A 19,346-nucleotide genomic window follows, 5' to 3' on the forward strand; every position below is an offset into this window, starting at 1 on the left:
GGGGTCACGAAGAGTCGGGCACGACTAAACGACTAAACAACAACAACAAACTTACTCTGAAAACTCTCCAATATCTGTATGCTGTAGCCACTGGTCTTTTTTGTAAGTCATACCAGTTTGACTTTAGTTTTTCCTAATATTGGACCTGTAGAACTTATGGGGAATAGCCTCCACTAACCCTTCTTGGCAAATGTTGGATATTATAGCCGAACAAAGATGCGTATTTCTGACCCCATGTGCCCCTTGCCAGTGGTCTGTTGTGATCTTAATAACCCCATGTTATCCCTTATGTCATGTTCAGGGGACACTGCGTCCCTGTGGCACCTCTTAGCTGTTTGTAATCGAGGTGAAAACTAACATTAGTTTTTTTCAGCAATGGTTCAGAAATGAGTTTTGGGTTGTTATTTTTCACAGGTAGTATCATTGAGGAAGCTACAGGAAGTAGCCGAAAGATGTGGAATTTGAGGGTTGCTTCTTGGTATCATTTATAAGAATCGAGATGATTTGGGCCTTTTATTAAATCGCCAAGGAAAGTCGGATGCCTGTTGTCCACAACGAAACCACGCATCGTTCGGTTGGTGCAATTAAAAATGCTATTTGCTCAGAGGCGTAGGGTTGGTTGGTTGGTTGCATGCGAGTTTGCCCCAGATGGAAGAGGAGACCACGAGGCCGTGGCAGGTAGGTGGCACGGACCACGTCCTTGCCACAGCCCCATGTTTTCCAGGGATGAGCCTTGTCTTATGCCCCCCAGCCCCATGGGCTGGGGGGTCAAGACATTATTGCCCTGTTGATTTAAGTCCCAACCCATTGGATGGGTCCACGGAGGCGCCGAAGGAGTTTTTACCTGCTGACAAGGACACAAAGTTGTGGTGCATTCTAGTAGTTATGATACTTGCTTGCCAACTTAACTTGTGACATCATCCCTCTTAAATACCAGGTCAAGGAAGTCTTGTTTGCTTCAAACCTGTGAATTGACATCTATTAAATACGAAATAATTTGTGGGTTGCATTGTTTTTTTAAAAAAAGATGTTTGGATGATGGTTCCTCTGTTTTTATACGGTTTCCCCATTTTCCAGGAACCTATCAATGCACGCCAAGCTTTACAGGTCTACTCAGAAGTAAGTTCCCACGCCGTTTCAGTGGGACATACAGCTGCTGAGTTACCTGCTACACGGTTATAGCTAAGGACCAGCCGCTGTTCTTAAATGTACTTCTCTTATCTGTCTTAAGAAGTCGTTTTCGTTAATTATTGTCATTCGTTAAGAAGCTTGCATTTGCAGCCCTTGGGAATTCTAGCTGCAGGTGTCGTTTGCATGTTTTGAAGCAGGATGGCAACTTTTAATCAAGAGTTTTCAGGATGTGGCCCTTCAGGGGTGAAGCGAGGAAGCGAATAGTGGCCAGTTTCCAGGGGTGGGAGTGAAGTTGAGGCCAGATGTGCCCATTTTCCTGGAATTTGCAGTAAAAAAACTGGAAAGTCAGTAAATATGACTTTCAAGGGTGACCCTGAGGTATTGCCCTAAGAGGAGTGAAAAACAGATTTGTAGATAGCTGTTTTTTTTTCCTCTAGCAGGGAATGGTGAGTTTGATCTATTTAGCTGCAATGACTCTGGATCTGTCTTATCCAAGGTTTTTGGAAAAGTACCACACTTTATTATATCTGAAAGTTCTAAATGAATTCAGATTCTGTATTTTTAAATGAAGTATCTCTTGGTTTCCATGCTGTTGTTTTTAAGCTTTCTTTACGGCTATGCGCATTTTATGAGAAAATAGTTGATGGGGAACCTCCAAACACATTTTTTTTTCTTAGCAAGCTTTGAGGCCAGAAGTGAACAAAAAAAGGGAATTCGTGACTCGCCGTGATTGTGATGACAAGCCGCAGCGCAGAAAACCGTGGCGTTCGAGTAGCTGAATTTAGTAGAGTCAAGGAAGTCATAATGGGCCGATGAAAACCAGCAAACTTCTGAGATGTATGGCCAGACTTTTGATGATCTCAGGAGAGAGGGTGTTTAGCGCTTAGCTGAGAGTTTTCTCTCCTTGGGCATCTGCTTCCCAAATTCTGAGGATTCGCGCATGAATGGCTAAAAAGAGAGGACAGAGTAAGACTATGCTCCCCCCCAAAAAAAAGTCCAGAAACAAATGAATCAGAGTTATTCGTAACCAGATAAACCCAGTGTTCGCCGGCAGATCCACCTGGTAGTGGAGTCCACGCAGAACTTGACCAGAACATCTGGACCGGAACATCTCCAGTACCGTGTGTCCTTTACTCTATTCCTTGCAAATGTGGGGGAGATCCAGGACAACCCCACCCCGCAACAGATGTGATGCTTCTGGGGTGTACTGGCAACTCTTTCTTGTGTCCCTGGGAAGACAACACGCCTTGCTTGTCTGTCTTCCCCGACTGGATTGTATCCGATGGTGTCTCCGTGGCTGGTCCGGGGTCTTAGCGAGTTGCATCAGGCTTCGGCAAAGGAGGGAGGGAGGCAAAACTTTAATATGGTGGTTGAGAATTGCTTGTTTATTTCTGGAATAGTTTGTTTTATTTCTTTGTTTAAAACGTTTACCCCACCTTTTTTTCTCTCGAAAAGGACCCCGGGCGGCATACAACGGTGAAAGACAATACCGTGTTCCCCCGAAAATAAGACAAGGTCTTATATTAATTTTTGCTCCAAAAAACACATTAGGGCTTATTTTCAGAGGAGGTTTTAATTTTTTTCATTGATTCAAATACAGTGGTGCCTCACAAGATGCTGTTAATTCGTTCCACGAAAAACGCTGTCTTGCGAAAACATCGTCTTCCGAAATGCGGTTCCCCATTGGAATGCATTGAAAGCCATTTAATGTGTTCCAATGGAAAAAATCATCATCTTGCGAAAATCATCCATAGGAAACATCGTCTTGTGAAACGCAGTTCCCCATTGGAATGCACTGAAATCCATTTAATGAGTTCCCAATGGGGAAAAATCATTGTCTTGCGAAAATTGCCCATATCGTCTTGTGAAGCGCAACAGTGATTGCAAAAACTAATCGTCTTGTGGATTAATCGTTTTGCGAGGTAATCGTCTTGCGAGGCCCCACTGTACAGTCCTGTCCTTCTGGTTGCTGCACAAGGGTGGGGTTTCACTTCGCTGGGGCTTTTTTTGGGGGGGGGATAGGCCTTCTATGACGAGCATCCTAAAAAAATCCTACTAGGGCTTATTTTCAGGTTAGGTCTTATTTTCGGGGGAAACAGGGTATATAAAGTTGAAAACGATGAGTATCTAAAGGGAAATTGTTCAAAGAGTATATTTAAAGCTAAGAAGAGCAATGTATACAAATATTAAAAATAAACCGATGCCACTCTGAAAAAATGGAAAAAATGTGTAATTATGACGTCAGAGTTTAGAACTTTATTTGAGAGCCCCAGAGGGAGAAGATGAGAAAACTGGCATATTCGGCGGTTGTTCCTTGCCTGCCGAATGAACTTCCTTCTGGAATTCGGCTGGCCCTTTTTTAAAAAGTCATTAGTCATTATTTTTCAGGCAGGCAATTCTGAAACATTACACCAACTGAGTCAGCGGAGTTTATTGAGCCTAATTTGATCAAGTCTGCCGTTTTTAATGTTTATTCCTGTAAATGTATTTTAATGCTTTGGATCGTATTGTTTATTTGTATTTTATTCTCTTTATTTTTCTGTTCTTTCAAATTTTCTGTTTAAATTACGTGTTCGTGGTATACTGGCCAGAGTGGACCTCGGCCAGATGGGCAGTATAAAAATAAAATAAATAGTTGGCGGTTGACCTTAAAAAACATAACAGGAAAAAGTAACTTCTTACAGGAGCAAACGAGTTTAATTGCAGTGTGTAATTTCCCCAGCTTTCTGTTTTTGCCTCTTCCAGTCTTGTCTGGTTTTATCTGGGACAAAACAGAGTTTTTGATGTGGTGACTTAAAAATAATAGCTAAAATCGCATTCTCCCCCCCCCTTCTGTTGTTGATATTCCTTTAAGATTCCAGAATTGCAGCATTGCACCGAAAATGACCCCCATAACTTCTAAATTAAGAATTTATGCCAGCTTGAAATTTATGAAATATTTCAGTATGAAAGAGGGCCTTTTTTTCCCCCTGTAGGAAAATTGAATAATAAATCACCCAGCTTTCGATTTACTGCCCTAAGGCTGGCCAGAGATGAGATTTTTCTCTCCCCCCCCCCCCACTTCATTCTGGAAAAAAAATGTAATCATATAAGACAGCTTAGCTTCTATCCTCCTACTCTCTAGAATTTTTAATTTTAGCTGTTTCTGCTTGGATTTATTTCCAATATTCCTGCTTGGCTTTTCAATTTCCTCCGTTATTAAATTTTAATTCGGTGCATTAGCATTTAAATTAAAAAAAGGGGGTTATTTTATCAAACTGTTTCCCTGCAGCCCCTGAATTGGTTGGTTTCTGCTATTCATGCAAAATAAAATAAAAAGTGAAATGCAGCTGATATCTCCTAATATACAGTTACACGAAATTTGAAATTAAAAAAAATCAGTATTTGAAATAATAATTGTGTTTTTGAGGAAAGCCTCTTCCTCGGATATTTTTTAAAGACACTCTACCATTTTTAAAAAAACATTAGGAAAGGGGAATTTAAAATCATAAGGAGTTGGATATAGATGCAGTTTTATCCATGAAATAGCGATGGGTTCTGGAGTGGACATTTAAGTGCGTGACTAGGAAGGAGGACAGACAGACAGAGACAAACAGACAGACAAAAAGACAGACAGACTGGGGGCAATGCTGGGCAGAGTCTGGACAGGATCTGACCTTGGCTTGGCTTCTCCCTGCAGAATACAAATTTTGGAACCAGGAGTCCGGTCCAGAGCAATACAGGTGTTGCTACCCCTTGCATTTCAAATATTCGTGCAGAATACAAATTTTGGAACTGGGAGTCCGGTCCAGAGCAATACAGGTGTTGCTACCCCTTGCATTTCAAATATTCATGCAGAATACAAATTTTGGAACCGGGAGTCCGGTCCAGAGCAATACAGGTGTTGCTACCCCTTGCATTTCAAATATTCGTGCAGAATACAAATTTTGGAACCGGGAGTCTGGTCCAGAGCAATACAGGTGTTGCTACCCCTTGCATTTCAAATATTCGTGCAGAATACAAATTTTGGAACTGGGAGTCCGGTCCAGAGCAATACAGATGTTGCTACCCCTTGCATTTCAGATGTTCGTGCAGAATACAAATTTTGGAACGGGGAGTCCGGTCCAGAGCAATACAGGTGTTGCTACCCCTTGCATTTCAAATATTCGTGGTTTTAAACTGAGTTGTGGGGTTATTGATTTTAACGGTTTTATTGTCCAATTTCTGTTTATCGATGGTTCCTATATACTTATTCCTTCGTTTGTTTTCAAATGAGGCCGTTGCCTGCCCTGAATGCTATCATCTCTGTAGAAGGGCTGGATAGAAAGGGAGTAAATACGGACGTCTCGCAAGACCTGGCTTCTGTTGAGCCTGCTGCAGCGGCTGGCTCAGGTGGGCTCGAAGGAGCCCCGTGAGACGGCTGGAGAGAGTTGGGAATTCGAATCCCCCTCCCTGGGCCTCCTTGAGAGGGACTGGACTAGATGATCCACCGGGTCCCCTTCCCAGCCCTGCAATTCTAAGAGGAGGAGAAGGAAATGCAGGAGAGTTTATAGTTGCCTGCCTGCCTGGCTTTATCCTGCTCCCCTTCCTCCCTCAAAATATTAGGGATCCCTGACCACTCTGGCTTTAAAAAGCCTCCTGCAATTGCATGCCTTATTGGGAGGGGGTGTTTTATCCTTCCTGTCCCCCGGAAGCCCCCCTTTCCATCTCCCCTCTCCTCCCTCATCCTTCCCCGGAGATCCCAGGTAGCATTTATGTGATTTCTTTACACACGGGGAGAATGGATGGAGGGTGTGTCTCTGTGTTTATGTGTGAGTGCTGGATTCTTTTCTTTTTATGCATCACCTGGAGGGCATCTCCTCCCTCTCTATTGTGCTGAAGAAATAATGTCCTTTTTACAAAAGTTTGGCTAGTAGAAATGTTCCGTGAGCAACTCACTTTGCTTTGAATTCTGCCTGGCTCTTCCGCCTGGAATTTCTTCCAGAAGAGACTCTCTTTTCCTTTTGGTGACAATTCAGGGGGGTGGAAAGGGGGCGTGCGCCCCCTAAGCCACGGAGATCTTGCGAAAAACATCCCCCCCCCACGCCGGGAGACCACGAGTCTGTCATTCCCTGTCTTTCGCTCCTTAGCCTTAAGAACGACGGGAGTGACCCCTGCTCTGTTTCAAAAGAAATCCCGCACGTGGGGTTTCTCCCTAGGGTAGAAAATGCGTCCCTCGTGGAAAAGCGGATCTGCTGTTTCAAGGAAATAGCCGCTGATTTTGTCTCCTGCCTTAATTACTTTTGTGCCTTCCGAAAAAAATTTTAAAAAATATGTTTGGTTTGAGAAGAAGGAAAAGCTCCCAACTCTCAAAGAATCTGACCGTTCTCTGTCTTTCTCTTTTTTTTCCCACCCCCCCCAGACTGAAGGCAGCAGTGGCAGCATCGGGACAAGAGCGTCCGTGGGCAGGTAGGTGGCCGGACGCCATTCATCCGCGGCGGGAACTACCTGGCCGTTGCATCGGGGTGCGCACCCACTGTACCGTTTCGTAACAAATCCACTGGAAATGTTCATTTATTTAAACAAGGAACAAAGCTGAATCGCGCCCCCCCCAGGCAGAATGAGCTTTTATAAATCTGGGGGTCGTGTTAAATCTGGCCTTCTTCCCTCCCCTCCGATGATTTCAGTTTTGGCCCCGTTGGTCGGGCTTGTTTTAAGGAGAATTAAGTGGTTTGGTCCCCATGCCCGATCTTGTGAGCCAGCCGAGCGACAAAATAAATCTCTTGGCATGCAAATTTCTCCGGAAATGCGATGCTACAATAAAGGATTCTCCCCCCCCCCTTTCCAGCTCTGCCTTCCAGTTTACATAAAACCGTCATACAATCATCAAGCAAGGAGGGTGATGTGCGTGTGCGTGCGTGTTTTGCTTCTGTTGCGCTCTTGTCTTCCAAGAATTGCATGACAAATTATTCCTAGCTGGAAGAAACGTTCTCTTATAATTGGGTCCCTCCCCGCGCGCGCGCCCCCCCCCCGCCGCCCCAACTGCTGCTTCTTCTCCATAAAAGAGGAGTGTGTGTTTTTAAACAGCTTTTAGTCCCTTGTTTCATTATTCATGGAATGTAGCGCTCTCTGCCTTGGAAAGCTGCCAGCTCCAGATGTCGGCATGTGATCCATTCCTTCCCTTCCGTTGGTCTCTCTCGCTCTGCGAGGCATCCAGGGGAACGCCTGGCGAGGGCCGAGGAGGGTGATTCTTGCGCCGTGGGGTTGGAGAGGCCGGGTCGCCTTTACGACCTGGGAGGTGTGAGCCAGAGGGCCACGTGGGAAGAAAGAGCTGGAAGGAGCAGACCGAATCCGTTCCACCGCAGAGGTGCCACAGCTGGCTTTGGGGTGCAGAAACAGCTGCCCCACATCCCCATCCCGTGGGCTGGTTGTGGTGGCTCCCCCGTCTCTCCGGGCAGAGTTCCTCTCGGCCACCTTCCTCCGTGCCGGACTGGTTTGGTCCACGCACGGCCCCTTGCAAGGTGATGGCGTGGCTGAGCAGGGAAAGGCAGATCCACCCAATAATGCATTCCTGATTCCGACGGGCTTTTTCTCAGAGACAAGGCAGGGCTGTTTCATTCCTGTCGGGGTTCCCTCGTTGCGAAGGATGCTGAACCACAAAGTTGAGGGTGTGTGTGTATGTGTGTGTGTGGGCTCAGCCCCCTTCCGGTTTCATAAAAGCCACTGACAAAGAATAGCGGAGAAACGTTATTCTGGGGAGGTGAAACGCGACAATAAACTCCCTCGAAGACTTTCCTTGGCTTGAGGCGTCCTTCCTTCCCTCTCTGCTCCAACCCGCAGGCAAAGTGTGGATTTATCGGACAGAAGAAACATTCCGAATCATTTCACAGACCTCACCTTGCAGCGGGTGTAAAACGGTTTCGGTCAGAGAGCAAGGAAATCAGTCTTTCTCTTAAGTCTCGAGAGCTTCTCGCCTCTTGGATAGAAGTCCGTGGTCTTTCCCATCTCTGGGGTCTCTCCCTAGGATCTTGTAGTGGGGGGGGGGATAGTGGGGCTGAGGGTTTGCCCTTTGCTGGCTGTGGGTGCTTCCCCGCTGTGGAGTGGGGAAGAAGCGCAGTCTGACTCTCTGAGACCTCCATCAGACCTGTCCTTCTTTCCCGTCTCCCTCGATCGATCGACACCCCCGCCCCAGAAGAGAGCCTCCCTCCCTTTCCTTTCTCCTGCCTTACGGCTTTCATTTTGGACTCTGCCCGCTTGCCTCCAGGACCCGTTTCGCTTCCCTTCTGTCCAAAGGCCGTCCGCTTTTCGATGCTTAGTTCGTACGAACATCCGTGCCATTCCAATCAGGGCTCAAGAAGAAGCAGGGAGCGTCGGGCATTCGGGATCCAGAGGCGCTGGCGGTCAGGGCTGACCCTGGTGGCGGTCCTCGGATCCACCCGGTCACTCTTAGGAACTCGGTTTTGAAACCTCGCCGGTTTTGTGTGGCCTCACCCAATAGGGACATCCTTCTTAAGAGACGTGCAGTGGGTCAGGGACCTCCCTCCGTTGCAAATTCCCTAAGAAAATGTGGTGATAGCGGCAGGAAAGGGTCCCCAGCATTCTTGCCCCCAAGCTGATCCCTGATCCCTTTGTGTGGTCCCACAACGCCTGCTCTGAAGGGGGGAAAGGAGGAATGCCCCCCCCACCAGAACATCTTCAAGGCTGGCTAGGAAATTCCTGCAAGGAAGCCCCCCCGTATCAGAGCGCCACCATGGCAGTCCTAGGTGGGAAATGTCAATGGGGGTGGCATGATTTGATTTGACTTTTCTTTTGCCTCTTCGTTAAAGTTCTGTTCACGGCGGTAGAACGGCGATGATCCGAGTGTTGGTGAAAACGATGTGGGTTTGACGGGGCACATTTTTGCTTCTCTTTGCTCCTTCCCCCCCATCCCCTCCCCAGGGAGCGCCTGAAGAGGGCTCAGAAGAGCATGAAGGCGGAAGAGTCGGACTCCGCCGCCTCGCAGTCCTCGCCGAGCGAGAAGACGGCCACCACCATGGCGGAGGTGAAAGTCAAGACAGAGATCCCGGACGACTACATCCAGGAGGTGGTCTGGCAGGACGACCCCAAAGACGGGAAGAAGACGCCGAAGGACGGCGGGGCGGGAGAGGTGCCGGCGGAAATCTGCGTGGTGATCGGCGGGGTTCGCAACCAGCAGACGCTCGGTAAGCTAGGTCTGTGGCCGACGGGCGTAACGTTTTTCTCAAGAGGAGAGGGAACAGGGCTCCGGCATCTCCAGGCCAGCGTGCGGGTGGGTGGAGGGTGATGCCTCCTTCCTTCCTTCCTTCCTTCCTTCCTTCCTTCCTTCCTTCCTTCCTTCCTTCCTTCCTTCCTTCCTTCCTTCCTTCCTTCCTTCCTTCCTTCCTTCCTTCCTTCCTTCCTCCTGTTCATCATCACCTTCCTTCCTTCCTTCCTTCCTTCCTTCCTTCCTTCCTTCCTTCCTTCCTTCCTTCCTTCCTTCCTTCCTTCCTTCCTTCCTTCCTTCCTTCCTTCCTTCCTTCCTTCCTTCCTTCCTTCCTTCCTTCCTTCCTTCCTCCTGTTCATCATCACCTTCCTTCCTTCCTTCCTTCCTTCCTTCCTTCCTTCCTTCCTTCCTTCCTTCCTTCCTTCCTTCCTTCCTTCCTTCCTTCCTTCCTTCATTCATTCATTCATTCATTCATTCATTCATTCATTCATTCATTCCTACAAATACCCTGCTCTCTGCGTCCTTCACTTCAGCTTCCGTGAACCTCCTTTTCTCCTCCCCTCTCCAAGAAAAAGTGTAGACGATGGTCAGACCCAGAAAAAGATCCTAATTTGGGCGAGTCTTTCAGCGTCTCTCTGGATTTTTAATACTCGAGCCTAGACAGTCGCAAACAGCGCCACGATGCTTTCCCGCTTGCCGATGTGGGGTGGCAGGAATAAGGGGGGTTGCCCCACGGGGTTGGATGCTTTCCATGTTTTGATCATCTTTTAGCAGGATGCTGTTTCCCCAGCCCTGCTTTAGCCGAATAAGAATCATGGGAAAGAATGCTTTGAATGGTTTTTAAAAAGATAAATTTGGGGTGTGTGTAGGGGGGGGGGAGAATTAAACCCTCACAAAAATCAAAGAAATTCCAGGAATCCTCTTTCCCAGCTGAGGTTGGTCCACTTCAGGATTGATCTGTGGATGATCGACGGTTTCGTTTGGTTTTTTTAAAACTGTAATCCCGAGATCTACCCTCTAGAGTCATGCGCAAAAGGTGTTTCCCTGCCGTTCCGGATTCGGTGGAACATTTGAGCAAGAGGGCTTCTGCCCAGAAATGGCTTCCGGGGAAAATGGGTCTTGTTGTCCATCCCCCGGGAAGGGAGAGTGTTTGTTCTGCGTTTTCTCAAGAGGCCTGCGACCCAGCCCCACTCCCGGTGTTTCAAAAGGAGCATCCTATCCAAGCAGAAGCATCGCTTGTGTCTAATCTCTGTGGGTTTCCCCCCCCTTTTCTCTCCCCCCCTTCCAGGATCTTATGAATGCGGGATCTGCGGGAAGAAATATAAATACTACAACTGTTTCCAGACCCACGTTCGCGCTCACCGAGGTAATCCCGGCCCTCTCGTTTTTCCAGCTGTGACCGCTTGGGAGCCCAGTCTGTGAAAGTGACATTTCCCCCCCGAGGCTGCGTCGATGTAGGTGCTTTTTGGGGGAGCAGACTTTGTCCTGAATCAGGGCCCTGGTGCTCCTTGTCCCAACACGTTCCCCCCCAGCTACACTCCCCCCCTTGCCCTAAAAAGGTGGCACCCTCTGTACTTCTAAACCTGTTTCTATCAGTGAGCAAGCTTTTGAGTGCGACAAGAGTGTTGTTTTTTTCCAAGCTGGTTTCTAAACAAATATGACAAAAGGGGGACAGAGAGAGACAAAGCTGAGCTTTTAAGGAAAATCCCGTGGCCTGTATTTCGTGGCGGTGGTCAAGGGAGCGTGGCCATGCCACCGAGCCTGAGGCCAGAGGGGTTGAGTTCCACCCCGGGTGGCAAAGACAGAAAACCCAATTAGACCCGTTCTTCCCTTTTCCCCCTTTGAAATGAAAAACCCACCCGCTATTCTGCCCTGCCTGCAGCCCCTTTATCAGGCGGAGGGCTGGCGTCGAGAGAAACGCGGGCCACGCTTCTGTGGGCAAAGCTGGTGGAGGTGGCACACGGTCCTCTGCTGGTGCCAGCTTCCCTTGGGGAGGTCACATGCCACGTGCCAGGCAGGGCAGCCCTTATTGCTCCATTTACGGCCCCGTAGGGAAGAGCAGGGGGTCCCAAAGAGGGCCACGATAAGCGCCTTTCTGCCGCCGGTTTTCACTCGGCCTGCGCTCCTCGCAGGAGGAGATCAAGTCCAGCCACCGACTGCTTCTCCGGCTCGGGAAAGCTGTCAAGTCAGGTGGCCCGACCCTTCAAACCGCCTTTGGCTACAGGAAGGCTGAGAAGCCTTCTCAAAGAGAAGGAGAAAGCGGAGGTTCTTAGGGGGCCCAAAATAACAGTCCGTGGTCCCCCTGGTTTTCTGGAGCTCACTGGAATTGCCGTGCAAACGCAGCTCTGCTTAAGGACCTTTCGTCATCATGTCTGGGGACTCTGTTCTTCTTGGGTGGGGGGGGGGTGAGGTAGGATCTGCCCCATGGCTGCGGGATTTCTCCCTCCAGGCGACTCGTGACCCTTAGGCAAGCCACGTCCTCTGGGCAAAACCGCAGGCAAAAGAAGTTTAGCCTTGCCTCGGGGAAGGGGACCCGGCCAACCCAGGCCACCCCCCATGGGAATACAGGCCAGGGCGTGGGGGGCGTCTAGGCGTCACGGCGCGCTGTCTAGACTTTCCGTGGCCATTTTCTAAAGTGAGGCTTTCTCTCTGCGTAGACACGGAAGCTGCGTCGGGCGAAGGAGCCTCCCAAGGCAGTAAGTACCGTCAACACCCTTTCCTGTAACTCCGCAAGGGGAGGAGGATCAGGGGTGGTGGATCCGGGCCACGGCCGAGTCCCCGGCGGAAGGGGAGGGCCCCAGAGGGCTCCCGCGGCCAGTTAGCCTAGGGGGCGGTGGGCCTGACAAGACCCACGGCCAACCTCCAGGACAACGAGCCTAAGCATGCAGGCTGGAAGAGGGTTGGCTTTTCCCGATCCAGAGGGAGTTTTCCAGCAGCTGCTTGTCGCTCATCTGGAAAGGAGAGCCTGGCTTTCGGTGGATGCGAACAGGCGGTGGGTGGGAGGGTCGGTGGGTGGGTGGGTGCCCAATGCTGGCAGGGGAAGGGCCAAACCTCTTCCTGCTCCCACACACCCCACCTCCCGTGGCCCGGGCTGTGCCAATGCATGCCTCTATAGGGCTTGTAAGCAGTGGACGCAGGGTTGTGGCCACCTCTTTTAAACCCTCTTTCCGGGCAGGCCTGCCCGATGCCCTCTCTGCCATCCCCAGGGTGCTGTTTTTCCCATCCGGGCTCTTCCATGGCAAAGGACCGCCTAAAAACAACATCCAAAAAACCCACATCTGATTTTTTTTAGTGGCACTCCTTTTTTCCCACCCTTTTCCCAGTAAAACACTTCCTTTTCTGTCCCAAACAGGGTTATCCCGGTATGTTGTAAAGAAAGAGGGTTAAGCCCTGTCCTCTGTCCCAGCGTTGGCTAAGCACACCCTCGTTTCCTGGTTTTGCCCCCCCCCCCATGCCCTCTTTCTCTCTCTCTCTCTCTCTCTCTCTCACTCGCTCTCCTTGCTCACTTATCATTTGGCTTGAAATTGATGCCTCTTCTGCCTTTCCATGAATTCCCAAATAAAAAGAGCTGGAACCAAAACAAAATAGTCCATAGGTTTTACTGTGTCAGAGTTAAGAGCGAGGGAACCCGGGTTCAAGCACCCTCTTGGGCCCGTCCTTCTCTCAACCTGGCTTACCGGTCAGGATGGCCCCGGTGGCCATGAGGATAAAATGGGAAGGGAGACAGACCCACGGATTCCTATGGGGGAATTTCGCTGGACAATGTTTGGTCCCTGCTTCGCAAACCGATTTTTGCTAGATGACTATTTGCTTTTCGCTAGACGATGATTTCGCTAAACAGCGATTTTAGTGGAACGGATTATCATCGTCTAGCAAGTCACCATTGTATTTATTGCACCACTCATCAACCATAGCAAGATAAAAACAGTTAAAGCCAGTCAGACTGACTTAAAATAACAGGAAAAAGGGCTGAAAATTAGGGCGAGAGAAGTAATAAATATACACATGTGTTAGGTACTTTTAAATCACTGTTTTAGATACCTAGTAAGGTTCCCCATTGACATCGCGGTCATGTGACGGCTTCGGTCCTCCAATCTTGCCCTCTTTCTTCTCCCGACAGACAATTTTCGGTACACCTGCGATATTTGCGGGAAGAAGTACAAATACTACAGTTGTTTCCAGGAGCACCGGGACCTGCACGCCGTGGATGGTGAGGGTTGTCTCGAGGTCAAGGGAGGGGGGGCGCACCTGGCCCTGGCACGGTTGGGTGAGAACCGCCACTCTCCGGAGGAGGAGAATATTCAAACGGTTGGGTTTGAATACTGGCTTAGTGAAACCAGCCAAAGCCACAAGCCACCATGTTGTTCCCGGCTTGTTTCGATCAAGCCAACATTCAAACTAGGCTTGACGAGAAAGATTGTCAAGAGGCGTCTTCCGAGACACCTGGAAGATGGCCTGTTTGGAAGAGGGTCGTTTAAAATCTGCAACACGCAGAGCTCTTTCAATGTATCGGGAAGCTGAAAGGAGCTTGAAGCAGACGGTGGGATTGAGGGAGGATAACTTGATTATGCCCGCAATTTCAAAACTATAAGTTTAGTAATGTAGCTTCAGAGAGACCATTTTAGATAGAATATTTATATTCAGTGTACAGTGGTGCCCCGCATAACGAGCGATTCGTTTAACGACGAATCTGCATAGCGATGTGTTTTTTGCGAATGCAAAAGTGATCGCATTGCGATGTTTCTAATGGTAAAACATCGCTTTGTGATGATCGGTAAGCTGTTTCGCTTACCGATTTTCGCATAGCGATGTTTTTAGAACACTGATCGGTGGTTCCAAAATGGCCGCTGGGTAAAAAAAGTGGCCGCCTGCTGTGTTTTCACGCCCATTCCTCACTTACCAGGCAGCGAAAATGGCGGCCGCATGGAGGATTTCTGCATAACTGAGTTTTTTGCCCATAAGAACGCATTAAACATGTTTTAATGCATTCCTATGGGCTTTTTTGCCCCGCATAGCGACGAATCCGGATAGCAATGATTTTTTCGGAACGGATTATCGTCACTATGCGGGGCACCACTGTACCTTTAAAACAATAACAAAAATGTTACATCATTTGTTAGCATTCAGAGTTTACTTGAATTTAAGCTTGTATCTTGGCGTCGTTTTTTGATGTAGTTGCAAACAGACGTCGCTGCAGTACATGTTGAAAGAAGCTGATATTAAATCCCTTACTTTGACAGATAGGTTTGCAGTTTAGACTTGTGCTGTCATAGAATGGAACAATTTCATTAAGGCTTGCATTAATACCGCACAACCTATTCGTTTTTTAAAAAACTTGTGGTTCTCTTTGAATGGTGGTCAGGGATAGTTTTGGGGGGGGGGGAGATGGTTGGCGTATCTGAAACTGTGGTTAAGTGCGGGTTGGGGGGGGCAAAGAGGAAGATGATGGGGATTAACCTTCCCACCTCCCTTGTTCCTTCCTTGGCACTGAGGGCAGGGGGAAAACCAAGAGGCAGGGGCGCAAGAAAGAAGTAGCCACTGGGAGGGCATAATCCTGACTAGCCTGCCCCATCTCTCTACCTGCTCCCCCACGAACGGCGATGGGAAGCTTTGATGCATCCTCGGGGAGGCTTCCAAGGGGGGTGGGTTTCCGTTGATCCGACCTGGGCACAGGATTGCCCTCCCTTCCGGATGATCCTGGGGTGGTGGTGTTGGGTGTCTTCATCTCTCTCCTGCTTCCCTCTTTTCTCCTCTCCCAGATCCCTACGACCAAGCCATGATCACAAAGGAAGAAGTGAAGGAAGAGGAACCTGAGCCGTTTCAGAAGATTGGTCCAAGTATGACTTACCGAGTTTGCAACTTAAGTAATTAACCCGCTTTCGACGTATACAGTGTGGGGTTTTCCGGTTCGGGCGTGTCTGCCCAGCTTCCCGGGTCAGCCTTATTAGCAAAAGGCTGGATGTGTGCTTGGGAAAATCTATAAGCAGTGGTTTAGCGAGCGCCCTGCAGTTTATTTCCTGGGACAGAAAAAGGCCGAGGGAGCGACTGGAGGGTGCGGGGGAAGAGCTCTGTGTGAATGGGAGGCTGCCCTCCATTGCCAGCGGGGTCAAAACATGATGCGCCCCTGAGCAAGGCTCTCTGCCCAGTGATAGGGCACACGCGTGGCCCGCTGAAAATGCCCATCTCCAGCCCTTCAGCTGGTAGCAGATTGGGGAAAGCTGTTTCTCCCGTCCCCCCTCCCTTGCTTACACTGTTGTCTTCAGAGAAATATACTCGCGCAAGGAACCGGACAGTAATAGCAGCCACAGAGGAGAGCACAGCAAAGCGGAAAGGGATCGGGACCTGCCCTCCGCCGAGCCAGGCTGGTTCAGCCTCGGTGACCCCCCCCAAGGGGAAGCTGGATTCTCTTGGACTTCCGGTGGGAACTTTCTAGCTCTCCCTGGTGCGGACATCTCCCCACCCTGTAGAGAAGTCTATATATCAAGCCACAGCTGCACCCTGACCATACAGGGAGGGGGAAGTCCGTGGCCCCTGCAGGAAATTAAGAGCGTCTTCAAAGGGGCAGTGGGGCTGAGCAGCCTTCCTTAAGGGAGGGAGTGTCCTATGGGGTGGGGTGGGGGGCTGGGAGGTTCCGGATGACGAGGCTTCCTTGGTGCCCTCCATCCAGTCGGGATCTTGTATGTGTTTTGTATTTAGTGACCCAAGCTGGTGAACAGATGTGCTGCTTTATTTTATACGTACCTGTAAAATCTACCGTATTTTTCCATGTATAAGACGCCCCCATGTATAAGACACCCCCCACTTTTCTAACCCAAAAGTATGAAATCTAAGTGGGACTTAGCAAGTGTAGGGAGAAAGGGATCAAAGGATCGCTTGGATCCCTGCTTTCCCCTCCACTTGTTTTTGTTCTCTCCTCAGCTTCTTTCCGTGTATAAGACTACCCTCAAATTTTATTTGAAAGGTTTTAGACAAAAGTATAGTCTTATACACAGAAAAATACGGTATTTCAAAAAAGGGTTTCCCAGTTTGCTGAAAGAAACAAAAGGATTTTGCCTGGGGATGGGGGTGGGAGGTCAGCCAGACACAATGCGGTTTGGATATTATCGCCAAGCCAATTCAAACCTTTTACTTCGCCATTATTGTACGGTGTTACTTACAAATATTTTAAGACCCGACAGAGCCGTCGCAGGCCTTTTCCCCAGTCCACAAATTAAAGCACCAAAAATCCTTCCGAAGAGTTGATTGTTTAGAGTTGGTCAGTTGGCAGGAAAGGCCCTCGTTTGATTTCGTGGGATCCAGTTTCTCGAGTCTGATTTTCCTTCCAGCGTTGGGGAGTTTGACACCTTTTAGTGGGGAATAATAGGAATCTTATCTTGTCGTCAAGCCGCCCATCGTAGTGCGTTTGCACCATTGGGTGACATATAAATCCAAGAAATAAATTTTAAGAAATAACTAAAAGGAACGTGGAACAAGATGAGCTTTATAAGTCTCCCCTTTTTTAAAAAAACCTAGGGTGTATAAAAATCCCCCCCCCAACATTTTCTTTCCTGATTTATCTTAGTAGAGGAGAAACCGCATGTACAGACTCTCAGAGAAATGGGGTTTCTCAGACCAGGTTCTTAAAGGGTCCCCCCTGCTTTATAAGGAGATGTCCCTTTCGCATTTTTCCAGGGGAGGCAGGCAGGTTGGCCCCCCAAGGGAGATCCCTGGGCCTTTAGATGGCCTCAGAGGGATTTTTAGCTGAGTCCGTGCTCGGGTTCAGCAGGCAGGCTTGCTCTAAGGAAGTTCTAAGACCAGGCGAAGCTGGAGGAGGATGGGTGTGTGTGTGTGTGTGACCCGGCTTCTTGCCCTTAGCGCTCACAAAATTGTGTTTTTGTTCCCTTTTGCAGAAACAGGCAACTACACGTGTGAATTCTGCGGGAAACAGTACAAATACTACACTCCTTACCAGGAGCACGTGGCCCTCCATGCCCCCATCAGTGAGTATATGGCACAGCCAGCAGTGGTGGAGAGGGGGGGGCATCCGGGGCAGTCTCTTGGTGGGGGGGGGGCAAAAGTTGCCTATTGGGGGGGGGTGGACTGACCGTAGCGATGGAAACCTGCAGTAGAGACCGAGGTTGGGAAAGGCAGAGGGCCCTTTCGGAAGGAAGCTTCTGGCTTTTTCTCCTGCAGCTTTGAGTTTACCGGTTGTTGCTTTTCTGCTTGTGCGTTTGGCGTGCACTGGGGTCCAGGCGCTCGGGGAGGGGGGGGGACGGACAGGTAGGAAAGGGATCCATGCCGTCGGCCGAGAGGGTAGGCGTTTTGTGTCCGTGGGACGTCTCGTGGGTGTGAGGGTAGAATATTCACCGAGGTCTTTGCCTGATGCAGAGTAGGGACGTCCTATACAGTGTTTGGGCTGCTCCATTCTGAGACCGATCCCTTACTCCCCACCACTGTCTCTCTCTCACACACACACGCACCCATTCCAGTGTGTGTGAATGAATCACATTTCTGTGATTCTGAGGGGGGAGGCATTTATGTCTCGAGACGCCATCCGCCCGGGGAGGCCGGAGCCGCAGATCCTCAGCCCCCGCGTCCATCTGGCCCTTTTCCGAAAGGCGGTCCTTTTTTTGGGACGTTGCCGCCCACCACCTTCTATAGAAGCCAACGCCACGGTGTTGTGTGAAGAGGGCCTTCCTTGTGGATCCGTCCTCCGCGTCCCACAGCTCAGCTTCCGTGGAGATGACACCACCCCCCTCCGGGCTGGAGCTTTCGGAGAGCGCGCCAAAGGCTTCGCTCTTTCCATGTTTTCCAAAATGCACCCAGTTCGGTGCTCTTCGGGCACGTGCGTTGGCTAAATCCCTCTTGCCCAGACGCCGTCCGTGGTTCTTACTCTTGGGGGACCTGCCCATAAGGGCTGTGGAAATCAACACACACACACACACAGCCTTGGACACGATCCTTGGGATCATATCCGGAACCAGACCAGCATCCAAAGCCAGGAGAAAGGGGATCCGGGCGCGGAAGGATTCTCCCCTGGCGTTGGCGGGAATGGCCCTCCACACAACAGCGGTGGGTCCTTCCCATGAAAACCCAAAGGCTGGTGATTTGGCCCGAAGGACTGGTCTCTGGGCCGGATCGCTGCGTTCTTTGTGGGTTTGGCCCGCGGGGCTGGCGGGGAGGCTGGCTGGCAGTGTTGGCGCTAGGGGTGGTTTCCCTTTCCACGGTGTCCGATCCCCTTTTGAGAACCCTCTCCTTGACCGTCCGTGACCCACAGGGATGTCCGTCCCATGTGTGAAGACGTTGTCTTCTGTCTCCCAGTTCCTCCCAGTCTGGTTTCTTCGGGGAGCAGCCCCGACGCGAGGGGAGGGAGGTGCTTGATATCCAGTGCCCTGTGCAGATTTCGCTTCTCGGGAGGAGAGAAAAGCCAGCCGGGGGGTGGTGGTGGGTGGAAGCAGGCCAGATGCTGGTCAATGCTGGACCCAGAACATGGAATGAGGGAGACGCTTGGAAGGGGCCAGGCTAGCCACCCCTCCTCCAGCAGAACAGATTTTTGCAAAAAAGGGAATGCGTGTGGAGGGGGGAAGCTTAGAACCAGCTTCTTCTTAATGCCCCTCACAAGCTGAGGTTCCCAAAATCACTTTTTAAGGCTGGTGTTCTCAGTCATCCCTATAGTTCAGAAAAAGTTGGACCATCAGCTGTTGATGTCCCCCCCCCCATCTGCTTTAACAGAGAAACACCTCTGCCAGGTTATTATTGTCCTGTCATTGGTTTGTGGTCATTTGTTCTTATAAACTGTATGTGTGCGTGGACGGAGGGAAAACGACAAGGTGTTGCTTATTCTTTTCAGATGTTTTATTTTCTGTGTTTGTTATCTTGATGTTCATTTCCTGGGGGGGGACGCTGATAAGTCACGCAGGGCAGGTAAAAAAAAAACAGAGTCTGTGACTGGTGAGGGCTTTCTGATCCCCATAAAAAGGGTGAGCACTCGTTCCATGAGACGTGCTTAATGCACAGCCTGTGGACCAGAGGAACTCTCTCCCACTTGAATTACTCA

At 49.7% G+C, this 19,346-nt stretch overlaps 1 protein-coding gene across 9 annotated transcripts in view; it reads left to right on the forward strand.

Annotated features, from left to right (window-relative positions):
* Positions 1 to 19,346, forward strand: part of ZNF618 (zinc finger protein 618) — a 43,383-nt gene that overhangs the window by 12,264 nt on the left and 11,773 nt on the right. For 2 of the 9 annotated variants that reach the window (XM_072985096.2, XM_072985099.2), the window contains exons 2-8: positions 6,512 to 6,558; positions 9,028 to 9,299; positions 10,599 to 10,676; positions 11,968 to 12,006; positions 13,431 to 13,520; positions 15,070 to 15,174; positions 17,200 to 17,289. In XM_072985096.2, coding sequence (XP_072841197.2) covers positions 6,512 to 6,558; positions 9,028 to 9,299; positions 10,599 to 10,676; positions 11,968 to 12,006; positions 13,431 to 13,520; positions 15,070 to 15,174; positions 17,200 to 17,289 — 721 coding nt within the window. The remainder of the gene's footprint in view (positions 1 to 6,511; positions 6,559 to 9,027; positions 9,300 to 10,598; positions 10,677 to 11,967; positions 12,007 to 13,430; positions 13,521 to 15,069; positions 15,175 to 17,199; positions 17,290 to 19,346) is intronic. The other 7 variants (XM_072985097.2, XM_072985101.2, XM_020809130.3 and 4 more) reach the window with 5 other exon arrangements.

Source organism: Pogona vitticeps, chromosome ZW-PAR (genome assembly GCF_051106095.1).
Source record: "Pogona vitticeps strain Pit_001003342236 chromosome ZW-PAR, PviZW2.1, whole genome shotgun sequence".
Lineage (NCBI taxonomy): Eukaryota > Metazoa > Chordata > Lepidosauria > Squamata > Agamidae > Pogona > Pogona vitticeps.